Raw genomic sequence first — 15974 nt, forward strand, 5'->3', positions numbered from 1 at the left:
ATACAATCATTACCGTGCTCAAAGTACTAACAAGACTATAATGTAGCCTACCGGCGCATACTTTCGCAGTTTCACATTTGCCTAACCATGTTGGTGGGTCATCGCCCTCAATGCCAATCAAGTACAAAGAGACACAACTCAGAGTCGCACACTCGCACATTTGCAGGAGGGATGCAGGGAACTGCTAGTACTGTTCTTGTACCGTCGCGTCTAAGACCATGGTATTGAGCAGTGTTTGAATTAGATAACGATTTTTTCCCAGAAGTATCCTCTACATACATGGCAGCAGCATGCACGAGAGATTTCCTGCCAACAACATTTAACAGATACAACACTGTTTGCTTCAGCTCTGTTTCATCTACTGATACAAACTTTAACAGGATACAAGCATTACCGTGCCCAAAGTACTAACAAGACTATAATGTAGCCTACAGGCGCATCATTAGCCTAGTATATCCCCACCCGCATTAGGACAAACTACAGAATTTGGTTTCCTAAGGGGACAACGCCAATTATACTCTTCTTAACACTTTTGACACTGAAGAAATCACCACAACATTAGCACAATAAAACCTCTAGTCACCCATCTGAGCAGGAATAGCATTGCTGCTCTTATTTGGAATGCGGCTCCGATTTTGGCGGCATGGTGCGGACGTTCTTGAGAAGGTCCTGAATTTTGGACAGCATCATCGTCTGAGAGGGTGGGTGGGAGGGATCACTGGCCGCGCTGCTGCTCGCCTGCGGGGGCCGATGACCGTCCTGAAGCTTTATCTTCTCGAAGAGGAACTGCTTCTCTGCTTCCGCTTCCTCCAAGCGACGCTTGAGGTAGAGGCTAGCGTAGTCCTGCTCGGCCCGCTCGGATTTGGCGAGTGCGATGCTCTGGAGCCTCTCGGCCTCCTGACGGGCCTCACTTGCCTTGAGCTGGAACATCTCGGCCTCTGCCTGTTTCAACCGAACAATGCTCTCGAGCTCCTCCACCTGCTGCTTCTTCCGCAGCCTCTCGGCCTTGAACTCCTGAACTGCTCTGGCCTTCTCGTCAAGCTCCCGGTCACAGGCATCCACAGCGAGGCGGGCCTTTTTGTAAAGCCCCATTTTCTCTTCAGCAACAAGCTCCATCTTTCTGACAGCTTCCTGGACAACCTCCGCAATACGGTTACAGGCATCCTGGGGAGTGATCAAGCGCCCCGATTCTTCATTTTCAGAGTTCTTTGGGGAATCCATATCGAGCTCTGTGAAAACATGAGCAAGTAAGCAACCAAAGTCAATAGTTAATCCATAAGTTAATTTCTAAGCAACCATGCAAACTGCAAAGTAAGAATTTAGAAAACCAAGAAGCGATGACAGCTGTGTTATAAAGAGACTTGGGTGACTAACCAACTTAACCATGACATAAAACGAATAAAATCAGCACGGACGATATTGAGCTCAGCCAAAACACATCCAGCGTGCAACCAACTTATACATGTGTACACAAGAAGTTGCCTAGAGGATAGAAAGCTGTGTGACCACAAGAACTTCTAAAAATTCTAGTACAACGAGGCTAACAAAGGTATGTGATCAACAGAACATCCAAAAATTCTTGCGTTATGAGCCTAGGTTAGTGATGATTATAACTTCAGCAATTGGAGGATAACTGGCTGATTGCTATCATTCTCCCAGCGGAACGCTCCCGTGCGCCATGATGATGAAGCCAGTGCTAGAGAAATATGGAGAAACAGCAATCTCCTCCATATATAATGTTTCTCATAGAAATGAACTTCTAGGAACCTAATAACCAGAAACCAGCTAATAGGAAACCTTAACTAATAGGGAGAACCATAACAGATGGTCAGTTAGTAACTAATCCTTTCCCAAGAAGAAATTCTTGGCTTCTAAAACTAAAACTTTCCAAGTGCTGCTCATAACATATACTTTTAGTTAAGACTGCTGTATTGAGAAATGATATAAATAGGGTATTAACCTTTTGCAGAAAAACAGGAAAAAATTACTCCCTCCGATCCATAATATGTACCACTATATAGTAAGCGAGTTTTTGAATTTGGATTTACCACCCGCCAGTTCTAGAACCTTCCACCTACGGACCTATAAAGTAATCCAAGCCGTAGATTTGCAGGTTGAAGCTTGATATGTGCCGTTCATCTGACCAAAACTCAGTCGATCTAACGGGTGTGGAAGCTTGGATTCACCTCTCCCATTCCCGCGCTCGCCTTTGTTGCTTGCTGACTGCAGAGTGTCGAAGCTGCTGGAAATATCGGGATAGTTCACTCCACCGTGAGGTCCAGTGCTCCACCTTCTCTCATTCGTCAGTCAGGAGTTGCAGGTCCCATGTATCATACGTCTTATCGGCAGTGTCACTTCATGGTTTGGAAGCAAACAGCTGATACCATTAAATGCCAGCATTTTACCGGCTCCATAGTAATTAGCAAGCCTACCTTATCCGTCTATTCAGTATTTGTATGATTTAAAGTGTTCAGTTCATCAGACCTGACAGGTGATTCTTCAAACGGCTGATACCATTAAATGCCAGCATTTTACCAGCTCCATAGTAATTAGCCAGCCTACCTTATCCGTCTATTCAGTATTTGTTACTGTTCAAGATTTATCGATCGATTTATCGTGAATCGGGTGGTAACCGATAAGATTTCGGCATATCATTTGATTTATCGCCAACGCCGATATTTCGAACGATTTGTAGTCTCGTAGCCGATATTTTGACCGATTTCAGTCTGATGGCCAATATTGCGGTCGATTTTCAGTGAAATATCTCTGAAATTCTATATGGCACGTGATATTTCCGTCATGTAGGCTTGTAGAACAGCGCTTTCCTGTTTTATTGCTTCAAATACAAGGAATCAAGCTAATGCTTCTGTTAAATGCTAAAATTATTTTCTACATAGCATATTATAGAAAATTTAGTGCTGGAAATTATGATTTACAAAAAAATAAACCGATAAATGGCCGACCGATAAAATCGATTAATCGGCCGATAAGCGATTAATCTCCACTTTGAGGCCGACCGATAAGTTAACTATTAACGATTTCTTGAACATTGGTATTTGTATGATTTAAAGTGTTCAGTTCATCCGACCTGACAGGTGATTCTTCAGACACCCGCACGAACTAAGAAAACTCTGTTAGAAAGAGGGAGAGAATGATAAATGAATGCATGCACTTTTCTTAGTTTGTTAATCATGTACTAGAGTGTAACTTTTCTAGATATGTATATGTTTAGATACACATGTCTAGATGCGTTTTAGTGTGTAGGGTGTAGATACATCTAAATCTTGACAAAAATAAATTAATTAATGTGGATCTGGAGAATACTAAGTACTCGCTCAAAAAATACAACTTCTCAAAAAAATATACAGTCCCTGACATGTAATTAATTTTGATCGTTATGTTTACTAAAAAAATATCAAGAGAACACTTTGACCATTATTTTTGTCAATAAAATATGAATTTTATGTCATAAACATTATATCATTGGAAATCCTTTTTCAATATGAATCTAATGGTATAGTTTTTTAAAGATATATAACTCATATTTTTTTATCAAATTAATGGTCAAAGTGCGTGCACCCCTATTAAACTGTACCGGAGAAAGTAGTATGGCCACTTAGTCAAAACATGTGAAACTGTGGTACTACAAGAATTGTAGTCCTTTTATGGAATGTAATTAATATAATTAATTGCCAAGACAAGATTGCAAGACTACAAAGTTTCCATATGTAGAAAATGCATGGATGGTCTGTTTCCACAAGAACGTTGTACATTTTTTGAATCAAAAAATTGCAAGCAGCCATTGCAAATATAATTGACATGTTCATTGCATAATACTTCTCACTAAAAATTAGACAGTCACTACGGATTAAACATCACGTCCTTGTGTATTGTTATTGTGATGAAAACCGTTTCTTTTGCCATCTGTTCTTTCCGAGGATTAAACATCTTTTGTCATACAAAATATTCTGTAAGATTGTAAAAGGCATTAATTATTAAAATGCGACCAAAACATTTCTATATGTGAAAAAACTGGGCACATATCTTTTCTGGTCGTTACATGCAGGATTTGAAATGATTGTAGTTTTAGTACACATATGGAGAGGTACTTGCGATTTGTCTCGGCGACAAATGCGAATACTCGCCCTGTCCTAAAAAGATTGTCAAGGATTAGCTTAAATTCGGATGTACATATACACTAAATAGTGTCTAGATACATTTAAAATTAGTCATATTTATAAAGTTCTCTACCAAAGGAGCACTAAAAAACAATATCGAAAATGTCTGCAATCATGCAAACCAGAGTTATCTAGAGTTGTACTTCTGAATAATTACAGTTGTACTCCTGAATTAATTATTTCTAATTCGATGAAGTGTAGTACTCTTGCATAATGCATGGATACAATTATTATGTCTTAAATAAGGTGACAAAAGAAGAAAACATGTGTTGGCGTGCAAAGCACGTGAAGCTTACTAGTAAGTGTAGTGGTTTCAGTTTAAATTTAAATAAATTGAACTAAAACCCCGACACTTATTATGGATCAGAGGGAGTAGTTTATATTAGTTACATAGTAACAGATCTCTAAAACAAAGATACAAAAATGCATTAAATGGAAGAATTTTGAATGAAACAACACTAGTTCTTTCTTTCACCATTCGATCATTTGATGACTGATGAATGAGTCCCAAATTCTTGTCTTACATCATTGGCACAAATTCACTTTTTCAATAATGCTATCTATCTGCTGTAAGGTGTCAAGTGGGATCCCACCAGTATGCCAATTCTAGTTCATTGTGGCATTTGTAGTAGAAAATTTGAGCCCAAAATTTACACTAAAAATTTCCAGATGAGCTATAAGTGGGATCTTGGTGGGATCCCACTTGCATCCTTAATCTGCTGTCCATCCTACCAAAATTAATGGCTTTAAAGCACACCTTAAGAAGGGCGGGCCTGGTGCAGCGGTAGAGCCTCACCGCCTGTGACCGAGAGGTCCCAGGTTCGAGTCGCAGTCTCCTCACATTGCACTTCGTGAGGGTAAGGCTTGCCACTAACACCTTCCCCAGACCCCGCACAGTGCGGGAGCTCTTAGCACTGGGTACGTCCTTTTTTAAACACACCTTAAGGAACTAATATGGGCCATATTTGAGCAGACAGTAAGCTGAAGCACTAACGCGATTTAAAAAAAAAATTGAGTTGAGTCATAGATTAGTGTGTACTGTTTGCCTGGATAGTGCTGAGAGCACACATCATGATCATAATACACTTGTTACAGATGGCTAAAAAAACCTTTCTGTAAAAAAATGTCAAAGAAAAACAAAATCGACACATGGTTCATTTGGGAATTGGTCAGAGAGAGATGGAGTTGGTACTTGTCATTGCCAAGATACTGGTCACTGAATCAGTTTAATCCTTCATGGTTATATAGTCTTAAGATATACAGGCACACAAAACAGAGAACACAATAAGGTAGCAAGTAACCAGCAGATCTTGAAGTACAGGTTCTTGTGCATGAAAGTAACAGATGGCTGGTGAACATATGTTGTGTTGCTGTCAAACTTTGTAATGGGACATCATAAGCACACAGATGAAGTAGCGATGGTAAAAGGTAACAGGAGCACCGCAAAACAATAGAAATAATCAAGCAGGCTTACACATAGCATTCAAAAAATAAAGGAGCAACAGAATTACACATACCTCGAAGTGCATGCATTATCATTCTAGGATTGACAGAATCAGGAGAACTGTTCCTCAACCTTTCAATCAGATTTAGACATTTCCTGAACAAATTCCTCCCTTTTGGGTCTTCGCTTAGACGAAATATCTTACAAACAAACTCAAGCTCCCGCAATAAAGCATCCCTATCCCAACCAGGAGCACATTGCTGAAACACGTCCTTAACCCAACCAAACAATTCTGATGTCTTCTGGCAGGCCTGGCACCTAAAAAGCATTTCAGCATGACCAGTGCCGCTCTTGATTGACTGCCCCGTCCCAATCTGGCCATCACGAATCGCGCAGTCGGTATGAGTCCAGTGAGAACAGAAATCGCATCCAACCCAGCGGCACGTGTTGACCTCGAAATCAAACTTGTTGCAGATCACACACATGCAAAGGTTGCAAAACCCACTCCTGTTAGCACACACATTGCACCTGCACTCCTCGGCAGGGAGAGCACTCTGGCAAGCAATGTTTCGGCACCTCTTGTACAAGAAGACCTCCACCAGGCGGCTTTGGGGAATAGTAACGCTGGGATGCAAGAACGCCTGGATTCCAGTCTTGATTGCCACCAGGATCTCCAGCTGAACATGATGGGCTAGTGAAAGCATAGTTGGTGTCAAATCACCCCTGCCCTGGACAAACTTCTGCAGATACAGAAACTCCTCGATATGGTGAGAGCCCCCGGTCCCTTCCAGAATCGACCTGAGCTCATTCTTGATCTCCTCCAAGTGCTCCTCTGGCATTCCCTTCATTCTCTCAGCCACTAGGTCAACTCTCTCCCGCGCAACCTCCCGCAGCGAAACCCTGTCGATGCGGGAGCTTCCGCGGATAACCTGCAGCTTGGGGGTACCATTTCCCATGTCCTTGGCCCTGTCCAGTTTTATCACGCCGCCGCCACTACTGGCAGCGGCAGCGTTGCTATGTTCCGGCTCCACGGGCCAGGTCTCCCTGGAACTCGCGCTCTCGGTGGCAGAGTCGTGCCCCTGGTCAGAGTTGGACACAGGCTCCTGCATCTCCGGCGAGCCAACCTGCTCCGACGAGGCCAGCGAGAGGGACGTCTGCAGGCTCGGAGGCCGTGCGCCGTGCCGGGGCGGCAGCATCCCCTGCGGCGGGGGCTGCTGATGGAAATTCGCGCCGGAGGAAGTCCCCATGCCGCACAGATCGTAAGCTGCAAGAAAAACAAAGTTCAGACACTTAGTACAGGAATTGTTTTAGGTATAGCTAGAAGGACTAGGTAAGCACCGGATCCGAGTTGGGCAAAAGCTAGTTAGCTTATCTCGTCTAGCCTAGTGATCTAAATCGAACCTAGTAATCCCAATGATTCACTATGCGCCTCAATCGGCGAATAGACATGGAAATCGCGAACTATTCGCCGATTTAGATAATCTTCTAGACCTAACCAGCTGTCCAGCCCCTTGCCGCCGTGTACGGAGAGCTACTGGAGCTCTGGGTGGGAGGGAGCTAGGGTAGAGGCGAAAGTGCGCAGATCGAATCCACAGCAGGAACCCCATCGAACGAACTAATCTGGACTCCCAAATCCCGGTCTGCGAGCGCAGACCTGGCTACCGTACTTGGGGCGCAATCCTAGCAGTTGGGGCCGAATCGGGGGTCGGGCTGCTCACCTCGGCGCGGCGGAGCGAGGGGATCGGCGGTCTGAGCAGACGGAGCCCGGAAGGGCGACGGATTCGCTCCGTTGGTCGCCTCTGATAATTGTTGGTCTATGGGTGGGAGAAATGGAGTCCAACCCGACGATACCAAACGAGACGAGTCGAGCGAGCGCAGGAGGAGAAGCGAGACCGGCCGTCGCCGGTGGTGAGGACCGGCTTGACCGGTAGGCGACGCGGAGGTTGGAACTCGGGCCCACACCAGAGAGGCGAAGTCTTTCACCAAGGAAATGGCACGGACGTGGTGTTTTGGCTGCCTACTCTCTGCGTTCACAAATAAGTGGATATCTAGCCTCAACTTTTGTCCATGAAAGAGTGTACTTCTATCTTCTTCAGTTTTATTTCTCTCTCATCGCACGGAAATCAAATCTAATAACATTCAACACATGTTATCTTAATTTTATACATGCACTTAGCATATTGGAGATGAAATAATTAAATAGGAGAGAGATGTTGGTTGCATCTTTTCAATGCAAATTTTCTCTTATTTTACTAATTTACCTTGAAAATCCCACACGTCCACTTATTTGTGACGGAGGGAGTATGGACTACTAGCACAATACCCGCACTTGCTATGGACTACTAGCACAACACCTGCACTTGCTATGGACTACTAGCACAGTAAAGGATATCATTAGTATTATAAATTAGTATAAAACATGGTAATAACATCATATATGTTGCAAATATGTGAAAATACATGTTAATAAAGTAAAAAAGTCCATGTATATATTTTACATGCATCAGTTAGTTCTCGGAGAATTAGCAAATCCCTTATATCTAACCCTTTTAGCCTCATTTATCATGTTTGTTAGAGTTGTTTTGCCATATAGGTCGATTTGTATAATTGCATTCTACACATACATTATATCCACACTTTCCTTAAAAAAACATCAGTTTTGATATTCACCTTTCAAGAAAGACATATTTGCTCCTTCAAAGGTGCACTCAAAACTAAAACTCTAACATGGTTGTTGTGATAAATTAGCGGTAAAAGGGAAAAATATCTTGCTAGCTCATACTCAATGAATTTAGTACATATAAGCTACTTTCAGAATTGTGATATTAGCTGACACTTTCAAGTCGCTAAATGTTCTTTCTTACGCTGTGTTTGGATGCACAGAATTTGGATATGGAATTGAATTCGACTAAAATTCCGAATCCGAGATAGGAAATAGCCTCCATTTTAATTTTGTTGTTTGGATGTACATGGTATTTGTTGTTGGATCAAAAATTGGCACCCAATTCTAATTCATGTTTGGATGCACAAACGTGGAATCGAATTGGAGAGAGGTAGGGAGGGTAGGAAGAGGTCGACTTGGATGCACCGTCGCCTACCACCACCGTTCCCTACCACCGTCGTTCCCATATCGCCCACCGCCGTTGCTCCCCTACCGCCGACGTTAACCTACCGGTCAGGGAGAGGCCACCGCCTGCCGTCGTTCCCCGCCCACTGTTGTTCCCCTACCAGCCAGGGAGAGGCCACCGCCCGTCGCCCCACCCCTAATGGCCAGGGAGAGGCCACCGCCCGCCACCCTGTCATTCCCTCCCTATCGCCCCCGTTCTAGGGTTAGGAGAGTCATTGAGGACGACCGAAGCTGGAGAGGAGGACGTGTATGGGGAGAGGAGGGCGAGGATGGGGAGAGGAGGGCGCAGATGGGGAGAGGAGGGCGCAAATGGGTGGCTTACCGGACCCGGAGCCGCCGCCGCCGGGAACGTCTGCATCGCTGGGCGGAGGAGGAGGCCGGGCTCCTGACTCCCTCGCGTCCCCTGATGCGTTTCGCGTTGACGAAGGGGTGATACGTCCAAAACGTATCTACTTTCTCGAACACTTTTGCTATTGTTTTGCCTCTAATTTGTGTATTTTGGATACAACTAACACGGACTAACGATGTTTTCAGCAGAATTGCCCTGGTGTCTTGTTTTTGTGCAGAAACTCAACTTTCAGGAAAATCCACGGAAATAATTGCAATGGGCCTATTTTCACAGAAGATTGACGGAGCCAGAAGACGAGACGGAGGGGGGCCACGAGGCGCCCACCCCACAAGGCGGCGCGGTGGGCCCCTGGGCCGCGCCGGCCTATGGTGGCGGCGCCTCGGCCGGCCTCCGACGCCCTCTCCGGACTACTTAAGGGTTTCGACCTAAAAACGCACGGGAGTTGGACCAATTTGCCAGAAGACATCCAGAACTCCGCCGCCATCGCGAAACTCCGTCTCGGGACCAGAAACTCCGTTCTGGCACCCTGCCGGGATGGGGAATTGGAGGAGATCATCGCCATCATCACCACCGACGCCTCTCCATCGACCATCCATGTTTCCCCCATCCATGTGTGAGTGATTCCCCCGCTGTAGGCTGAAGGGGATGGTAGGGATTGGATGAGATTGATCATGTAATAGTCATAAGATTGTTAGGGCATAGTGCCTAGTATCCGTAGTTGGTACTTTTATGATATTGTTGCAACTTGTTATGCTTAATGCTTGTCACTAGGGCCCGAGTGCCATGATCTCAGATCTGAACATGTCATTGTTTCATGATGATATTCATTATTTTATGATCTTACCTACAAGTTGTATACACATGTTGATGTCCGAACCCGAGGCCCCAAAGTGACAGAAATTGGGACAACCGGAGGGGAAGGCTGTGATGTGAGGATCACATGTGTTCACGGAGTGTTAATGCTTTGCTCCGGTGCTCTATTAAAAGGAGTACCTTAATTACCAGTAGATTCCCTAGAGACTCGGCTGCCACCGGCTGGTAGGACAAAAGATGTTGTGCAAGTTTCTCATTCGAGCACGTACGACTATATACGGAACACATGCCTATGGTTGTTTAGTACTTGGATACCGTTTTATTATTATCTGATAATGCCCCGCCTTGATTGTTACATGAGTTCTCTTATCCATGCAGCGCCCGTTCATCCATCCCTGTGCCTACAGTATTTTAATCCTGCTGTTTACTATAATCACTACTACTATCTTTATTACACTACTGCTTATATTTCACTACTGCTACTGCTACAAAACTGTTTCTACTGATAAACTTTTGCGAGCAAGTCTGTTTCCAGGTGCAGCCGAATTGACAACTCTGATGTTAAGGCTTACAAATATTCTTTGGCTCCCCTTGTGTCGAATCAATAAATTGGGTTTTACTTCCCTCGAAGACTGTTGCGATCCCCTATATTTGTGGGTCATCAAGGGGTAAGCGCGCGGGGCAGCGATTCCATGCCTTTCTGAGGTCCCGGGCTCGGAAAGTTTCCAAGTGAAACGGTACGCGTGCGCCAAAGAATATGTACATCACCGAGGCTTAATTGACTTTTGTTTCAGTCATATGCATGCATGAGCATGTGCCAAGTCGATTCAAATGAATTACTCAGAGGAGGATACCACAATGTCATACCTATCTATGAATAAAACAATGCAAGCAAATATTTATGACATGCTACTCATATTAATAAATTGGAACTAAACATGAGAGATCATGAACTACAAGACTTCATTAAATGACATATACCTCACATGAACCAACTAAGCATGCTCACATGGATGAGTATATGTACAAAAATGAAAACAAATAGAGTTCATACCAGCCTTTCACCACAGTCGAATTATCGTAGATCGTCATTATTGCCTTTCACTTGCGTAGATTGAATAATATGAAATAAAAACCAAGCTCCAACCACCGAAGACCGCTGAAATCCATAGTGAACTTTACAAAACCAAAGAAGAACAGCAAATATTTTTGGTGTTTTCGAATTGGAAACAAGAACAAAAGGAAACAGGTGAACAAAGCAAAATATTTTTGGATTTTCTCATAGCAAACCAACGATAGCAAATAAAGCAAAATAAGAACAAGAAACCAAAATAAACAAATGGTGAAGAGAAACAACAGAAATATTTTTGGTCTTTTTGTGTTTTAGGAAAGAAACAAAGCAAAAACAAGAGAATGAAAACTAAAAGAGTCACATAGACACAAAGTGGCAGAAATTCGTCAAACTTGACAGCAGTACAGTAATCATTTTTTACGAAAATCTTCCGCTGTTCAACTCGAGAAGTGCTCAACTAATGAAAGTTAGATAATAACCTGGGGAACATGCACAAAAATTGGCTTCTCAAAATAACGTTCTGGCTGTGTTTAGGAATTTTTTTAATATCAGCCCAGAATCTGTTTTTAGACAGCACTTCCCAAATATAATCTTCCTCATATTAGAGGCAACCATAAGAAGTGAAACAAGTATATACACATATCCGGCAATTGTAATATGCAATGAATGAGTGATGCCGGCATACCTCCCCCCAAGCTTAGGCTTTTGGCCTAAGTGGATATCAATCCCACGGTGCCCATGAGGTGGCACCTCCGTAGTAAGAAGAAGGATCCTGCTCTTGGTACGTACTGGAGGATGCACTAGGATACATGACGGTGCACCTGTCGGAGGGCTCGGCGTCCTCGGAGTCGTGCTGCTGGTGGAAACCACGTATCCTCAGCTGCTCATCCACCTCCTCCTTGGAGCGCGACCACGGTCTCCTGCGAACACTGAACAAATCGACCTGCGGCGGGGGATTTCCCTCTCATCCCCATCAATAAATAACATTCTATAGAAAATATTTTCTAAGTTAGAGTCAGTTGTAACAAATTGGCGACTCTTCATAGCAGCAATATCAAGCCTAATAGGAGCTAGTTTCTCATCGCTAGGATCAATAGAAATACCTAGATACGCAACAACACGTGAGGCAATAATTCCTCCATAAATAGGTCCCTTACTATCTAAGCGACGAGCAATGAGAGCACCAAGATGATAAGGAGTACCTCCAGTAAGTGCAGCAACTAGAAAAGCAAGATGATAACTAGAAATGTTGCTAGTGTTCTCCCTACCAAGAATGCTAGTAGCAAGATAGTAAGTGAAATATCTAATGGCGGGGAGTTGAATGTTCCTTATCTTGCCGCGCTGAATGGTGCGGCTATCATCGTTGGTGACTTCTCGATAGAGTTCCGTCAAAGCTTTGGGGCGGTTCTCAATCCTCTTTGTTGTACCTATAGGAGTGATGTCCAATGCTGCACAAAAATCCTTCAACTTCATAGTGACAGGCCTATCATAAATCCTGAATTTAACTGTTGGCGAGAAAGCTTAGTTGCTAAATTTAAAGCTTTCAACAAAGATTTTAGTTAGCCTGTAAAATTGATCACCCTCATCTTCCATGTAGGTAAATAAACCGACTCTATTGGGCGAAAACGCGAGTGAGGATGAACTGGTACGAGTTTTTTCGGGAGAGAGAGTGGAATGAGTGGAAGAGATGAGTGAGTGGGGCCAGGTGGGGCTCTCACCACATGGTGGCGCGCCCCCCCTTGCTGGCCGCGCCGGCCCATGGGGGCCAGCCCTGGGGTGCCCCACTGGTCAGCCCCAGGCACTCCCAGGTTGCACTTCAAAAAATAAGACTAACGATATAATTTTTGTAAATTTTTGAGAATTCGAAAAACGCACATTTCTGGGTGTTAACATTACTATTTCATGACAGAAAAAGATTTTCAAACTCCTAAACAACTAAAGCGTCTTGCAAAACAAATAGTACTACAGCAAGCAAAGCAAGTGGAGAAAGAAAGAAATGTTGTTTAGCTCTTCCATGCATATAAAATGTACTTGTTAACAAGGTTGATCAAGTCTTGCCACCAAATAAATCTTACATGACATAAGAAGAAATAAACCTCAAATCAATCATGTTACCTTATATTGTATTGATATGGATCCAATCATAATACTTTGGTATCATTGTTTAGGCTCATATATAAGACAATCAATAACTCCCACTTTGATGGTTCTCAAATTATAAATTGTATTAACTCCACATACTTTATCAATCCTCTTGGGAAAATAAACAGTGTGCTCCTTGTCATCAACATTGAAAGTAACTTTTCCTTTATTGCAACCAATAGCAGCACCTGCGGTGTTAAGAAAAGGTCTCCCAAGAATAATAGACATATTATCATCTTCAGGCATTTCCAACACAACAAAATCAGTTAATATTAAGCAATTATTAGTAACTTGAACAGGAACATCCTCACATATACCAACAGGAACAACAGTAGATTTATCAGCCATTTGAAAAGATATATCAGTTGGTATCAACTTATCTAAATAAAGTCTCTTGTAAAGAGAAAAAGGCATAACACTAACTCCTGCTCCCAAGTCACATAGAGCAGTTCTAACATAATTATTCTTGATGGAACAAGGGATAATCGGTATACCTGGGTCTCCCAGCTTCTTTGGAACCTTGCCATTGAAAGAGTAATTAGCAAGCATAGTGGAAATCTCCTCATTAGGAATTTTCCTTTTGTTAGTGACAATATCCTTCATATACTTTGAATAAGGAGGCAATTTAATAGCATCAGTCAAAGGGATTTGCAGGAACAAAGGTTTCATCCAATCACAAAATTTATTATAGTGTTCTTCCTCCTTTGATTTTAGTTTCTTAGCGGGGAAAGGCATTTGCTTTTGAACCCAAGGTTCTCTTTCATTACCATGTTTCTTAGCAATAAAATCTTCTTTAGTATACTTTTTATTTTTAGCATGCTTTTCAGGTTCATCTTCAACCTCTTCTTTATCAGAAATATCATTCTTATCATTATCTTTATCATGTTCATTACCACTTTCAGTTTCAACATCAGAAATAGAAATACTATTAGGATCATTAACAGGCTCAGAGGATTCTACAACAGTTTTATGTTTCTTCTTCTTTTTCTTAGAAGGAGCACTATTTTCTTTAGTTCGTTGAGAATCTTGTTCAACTCTTTTGGGATGCCCCTCGAGATATAGAGGATCCTGAGTAGAAACACCACCTCTAGTTGTTACTTCATAAGCATGTTTCTCTTTAGAAGTATTTTTTTAACAAGTCATTTTGCACTTTAGTAAGTTGATCAATTTGAGTTTGAACCATATGAAAATGTTTAACAAACATCTTAACATCATTGGAGGTTCTCTCCACAATATCATGCAATTCACTAATAGCTCGAGAATTTCCATTAAATGATTCTCTACTCTCATATTAAAATTATCTTGCTTAACAACATAATTATCAAACTCATCTAAACATTGATCAGGAGGTTTTGAGTAAGGAATATCTTCTCTATCAAAGTGTTGAAGAGAATGTACCTCAATCATGGATGAAGGGGGAGTTATCTTACATAAATCTTCTATGGGGGGTAAATTCTTCACATCTTCGGATTTAATACCCTTCTCTTTAAGAGATTTCTTGGCTTCCCTCATATCTTCATCATTTAATTTAATCATACCCCCCTTCAATATTGGTGTCGGGGTTGGTTCAGGTGTAGTCCAATCATCATGATTTTGGCCTATTCTAGCCAATAATTCTTCGGCGTCGTCCGGAGTTCTTTTCTCGAAAACACAACCAAGCACAACTATCCGGGTATGCTCTAGACTCAATGGTTAGTCCACTATAAAATATATCAAGTAAGTCATGTTTTTCCAAATCATGTCCGAGCCGAGCTCGATAAGAGAGCAAAACCTTGCCCAAGCTTCGAGCAATTTCTCTCCATCTTCCCGGTCAAAACTATAAATTTTCTGCAAGGCAATATGTTGAGCACTAGCAGGAAAGTATTTCCGAAAGAAAACATCAAGCAAACCTTTTGGAGTATCAATAGAATCAGGAGGCAAACTATTATACCAAGTTTTAGCGTCATTCTTTAATGAAAAAGGAAAAAATTTAGCAACAAAATAAGTACGCTTCTTGATATCATCAGAAAACAAGCTACTCAAAGTAGAGAGCTCATTCATATGTTCTACAGCACTTTCTTTTTCAGTACCACAAAAGGGTGTTTTCTCAACAATAGATATATGAGATAAATCAAGAGAAAATTCATAATCCTTATCCTTAATGTTTATAGGAGATGTGGCAAATTTATGATCAGGAGACAGTTTATATCTAACAGCATGTTGTGCAAGAAGTTTTTTAATGTTACTTGCACCAGTAGTAGCATTACATTTATCAATAAAATCATCATCAAGTTCCACATAATCTTCATCAAGATCATCACTAGAGTATTCAACGGACTCTGGTGAATTAACGAGTGTAGCGGTATTTTCATTAGGAATTTCAGTATTTTCAATTTGTCTAGACCTAGCGAGTTGTAGCATCTAGAAAAGAACCTAATGAACCATCATTATCAAGCACGAGCGAAGCATCATCAAAATTATAAGAGGAATTTTTAGATTCAGCGAAGTACCGAGCATTTGAAGCTTGTGGTGGTGAAACAAGTTTACCTATCACAGATGGTGAATCAAGAGCAGCAGAGGTACTCAGAGTTATACCTTTTCTTGTAGTGGATGGTAATATGGCGAATTTAGCATCGCGAGGTTTACCCATGATGGAGGATTTGCAGCGAACAATATCAATTCAGGTGAACTTGCAAATAAAGCTATGCTCCTCGGCAACGGCGCCAGAAAATAGTCTTGATGACCCACAAGTATAGGGGATCACAACAGTTTTCGAGGGAAGTAAAACCCAATTTATTGATTCGACACAAGGGGAGCCAAAGAATATTTGTAAGCCTTAACATCGGAGTTGTCAATTCAGCTGCACCTGA

The 15974-nt window shown here is 42.2% G+C and overlaps 1 protein-coding gene across 1 annotated transcript; it reads right to left on the reverse strand.

The window, feature by feature from the left end:
* Window positions 1-221: 221 nt before the first annotated feature.
* On the reverse strand, window positions 222-7496 carry LOC124653815 (OBERON-like protein). The gene is made up of 3 exons (XM_047192882.1): window positions 7341-7496; window positions 5696-6886; window positions 222-1229 (listed from the first exon to the last, which is right to left on the reverse strand). Exons 2-3 carry the CDS (start codon window positions 6867-6869, stop codon window positions 613-615), a joined length of 1791 nt encoding a protein of 596 aa, XP_047048838.1. The 5' UTR covers window positions 6870-6886; window positions 7341-7496; the 3' UTR covers window positions 222-612.
* Between the last annotated feature and the right edge of the window lie 8478 nt (window positions 7497-15974).

Source organism: Lolium rigidum, chromosome 5 (assembly GCF_022539505.1).
Source record: "Lolium rigidum isolate FL_2022 chromosome 5, APGP_CSIRO_Lrig_0.1, whole genome shotgun sequence".
NCBI lineage: Eukaryota > Viridiplantae > Streptophyta > Magnoliopsida > Poales > Poaceae > Lolium > Lolium rigidum.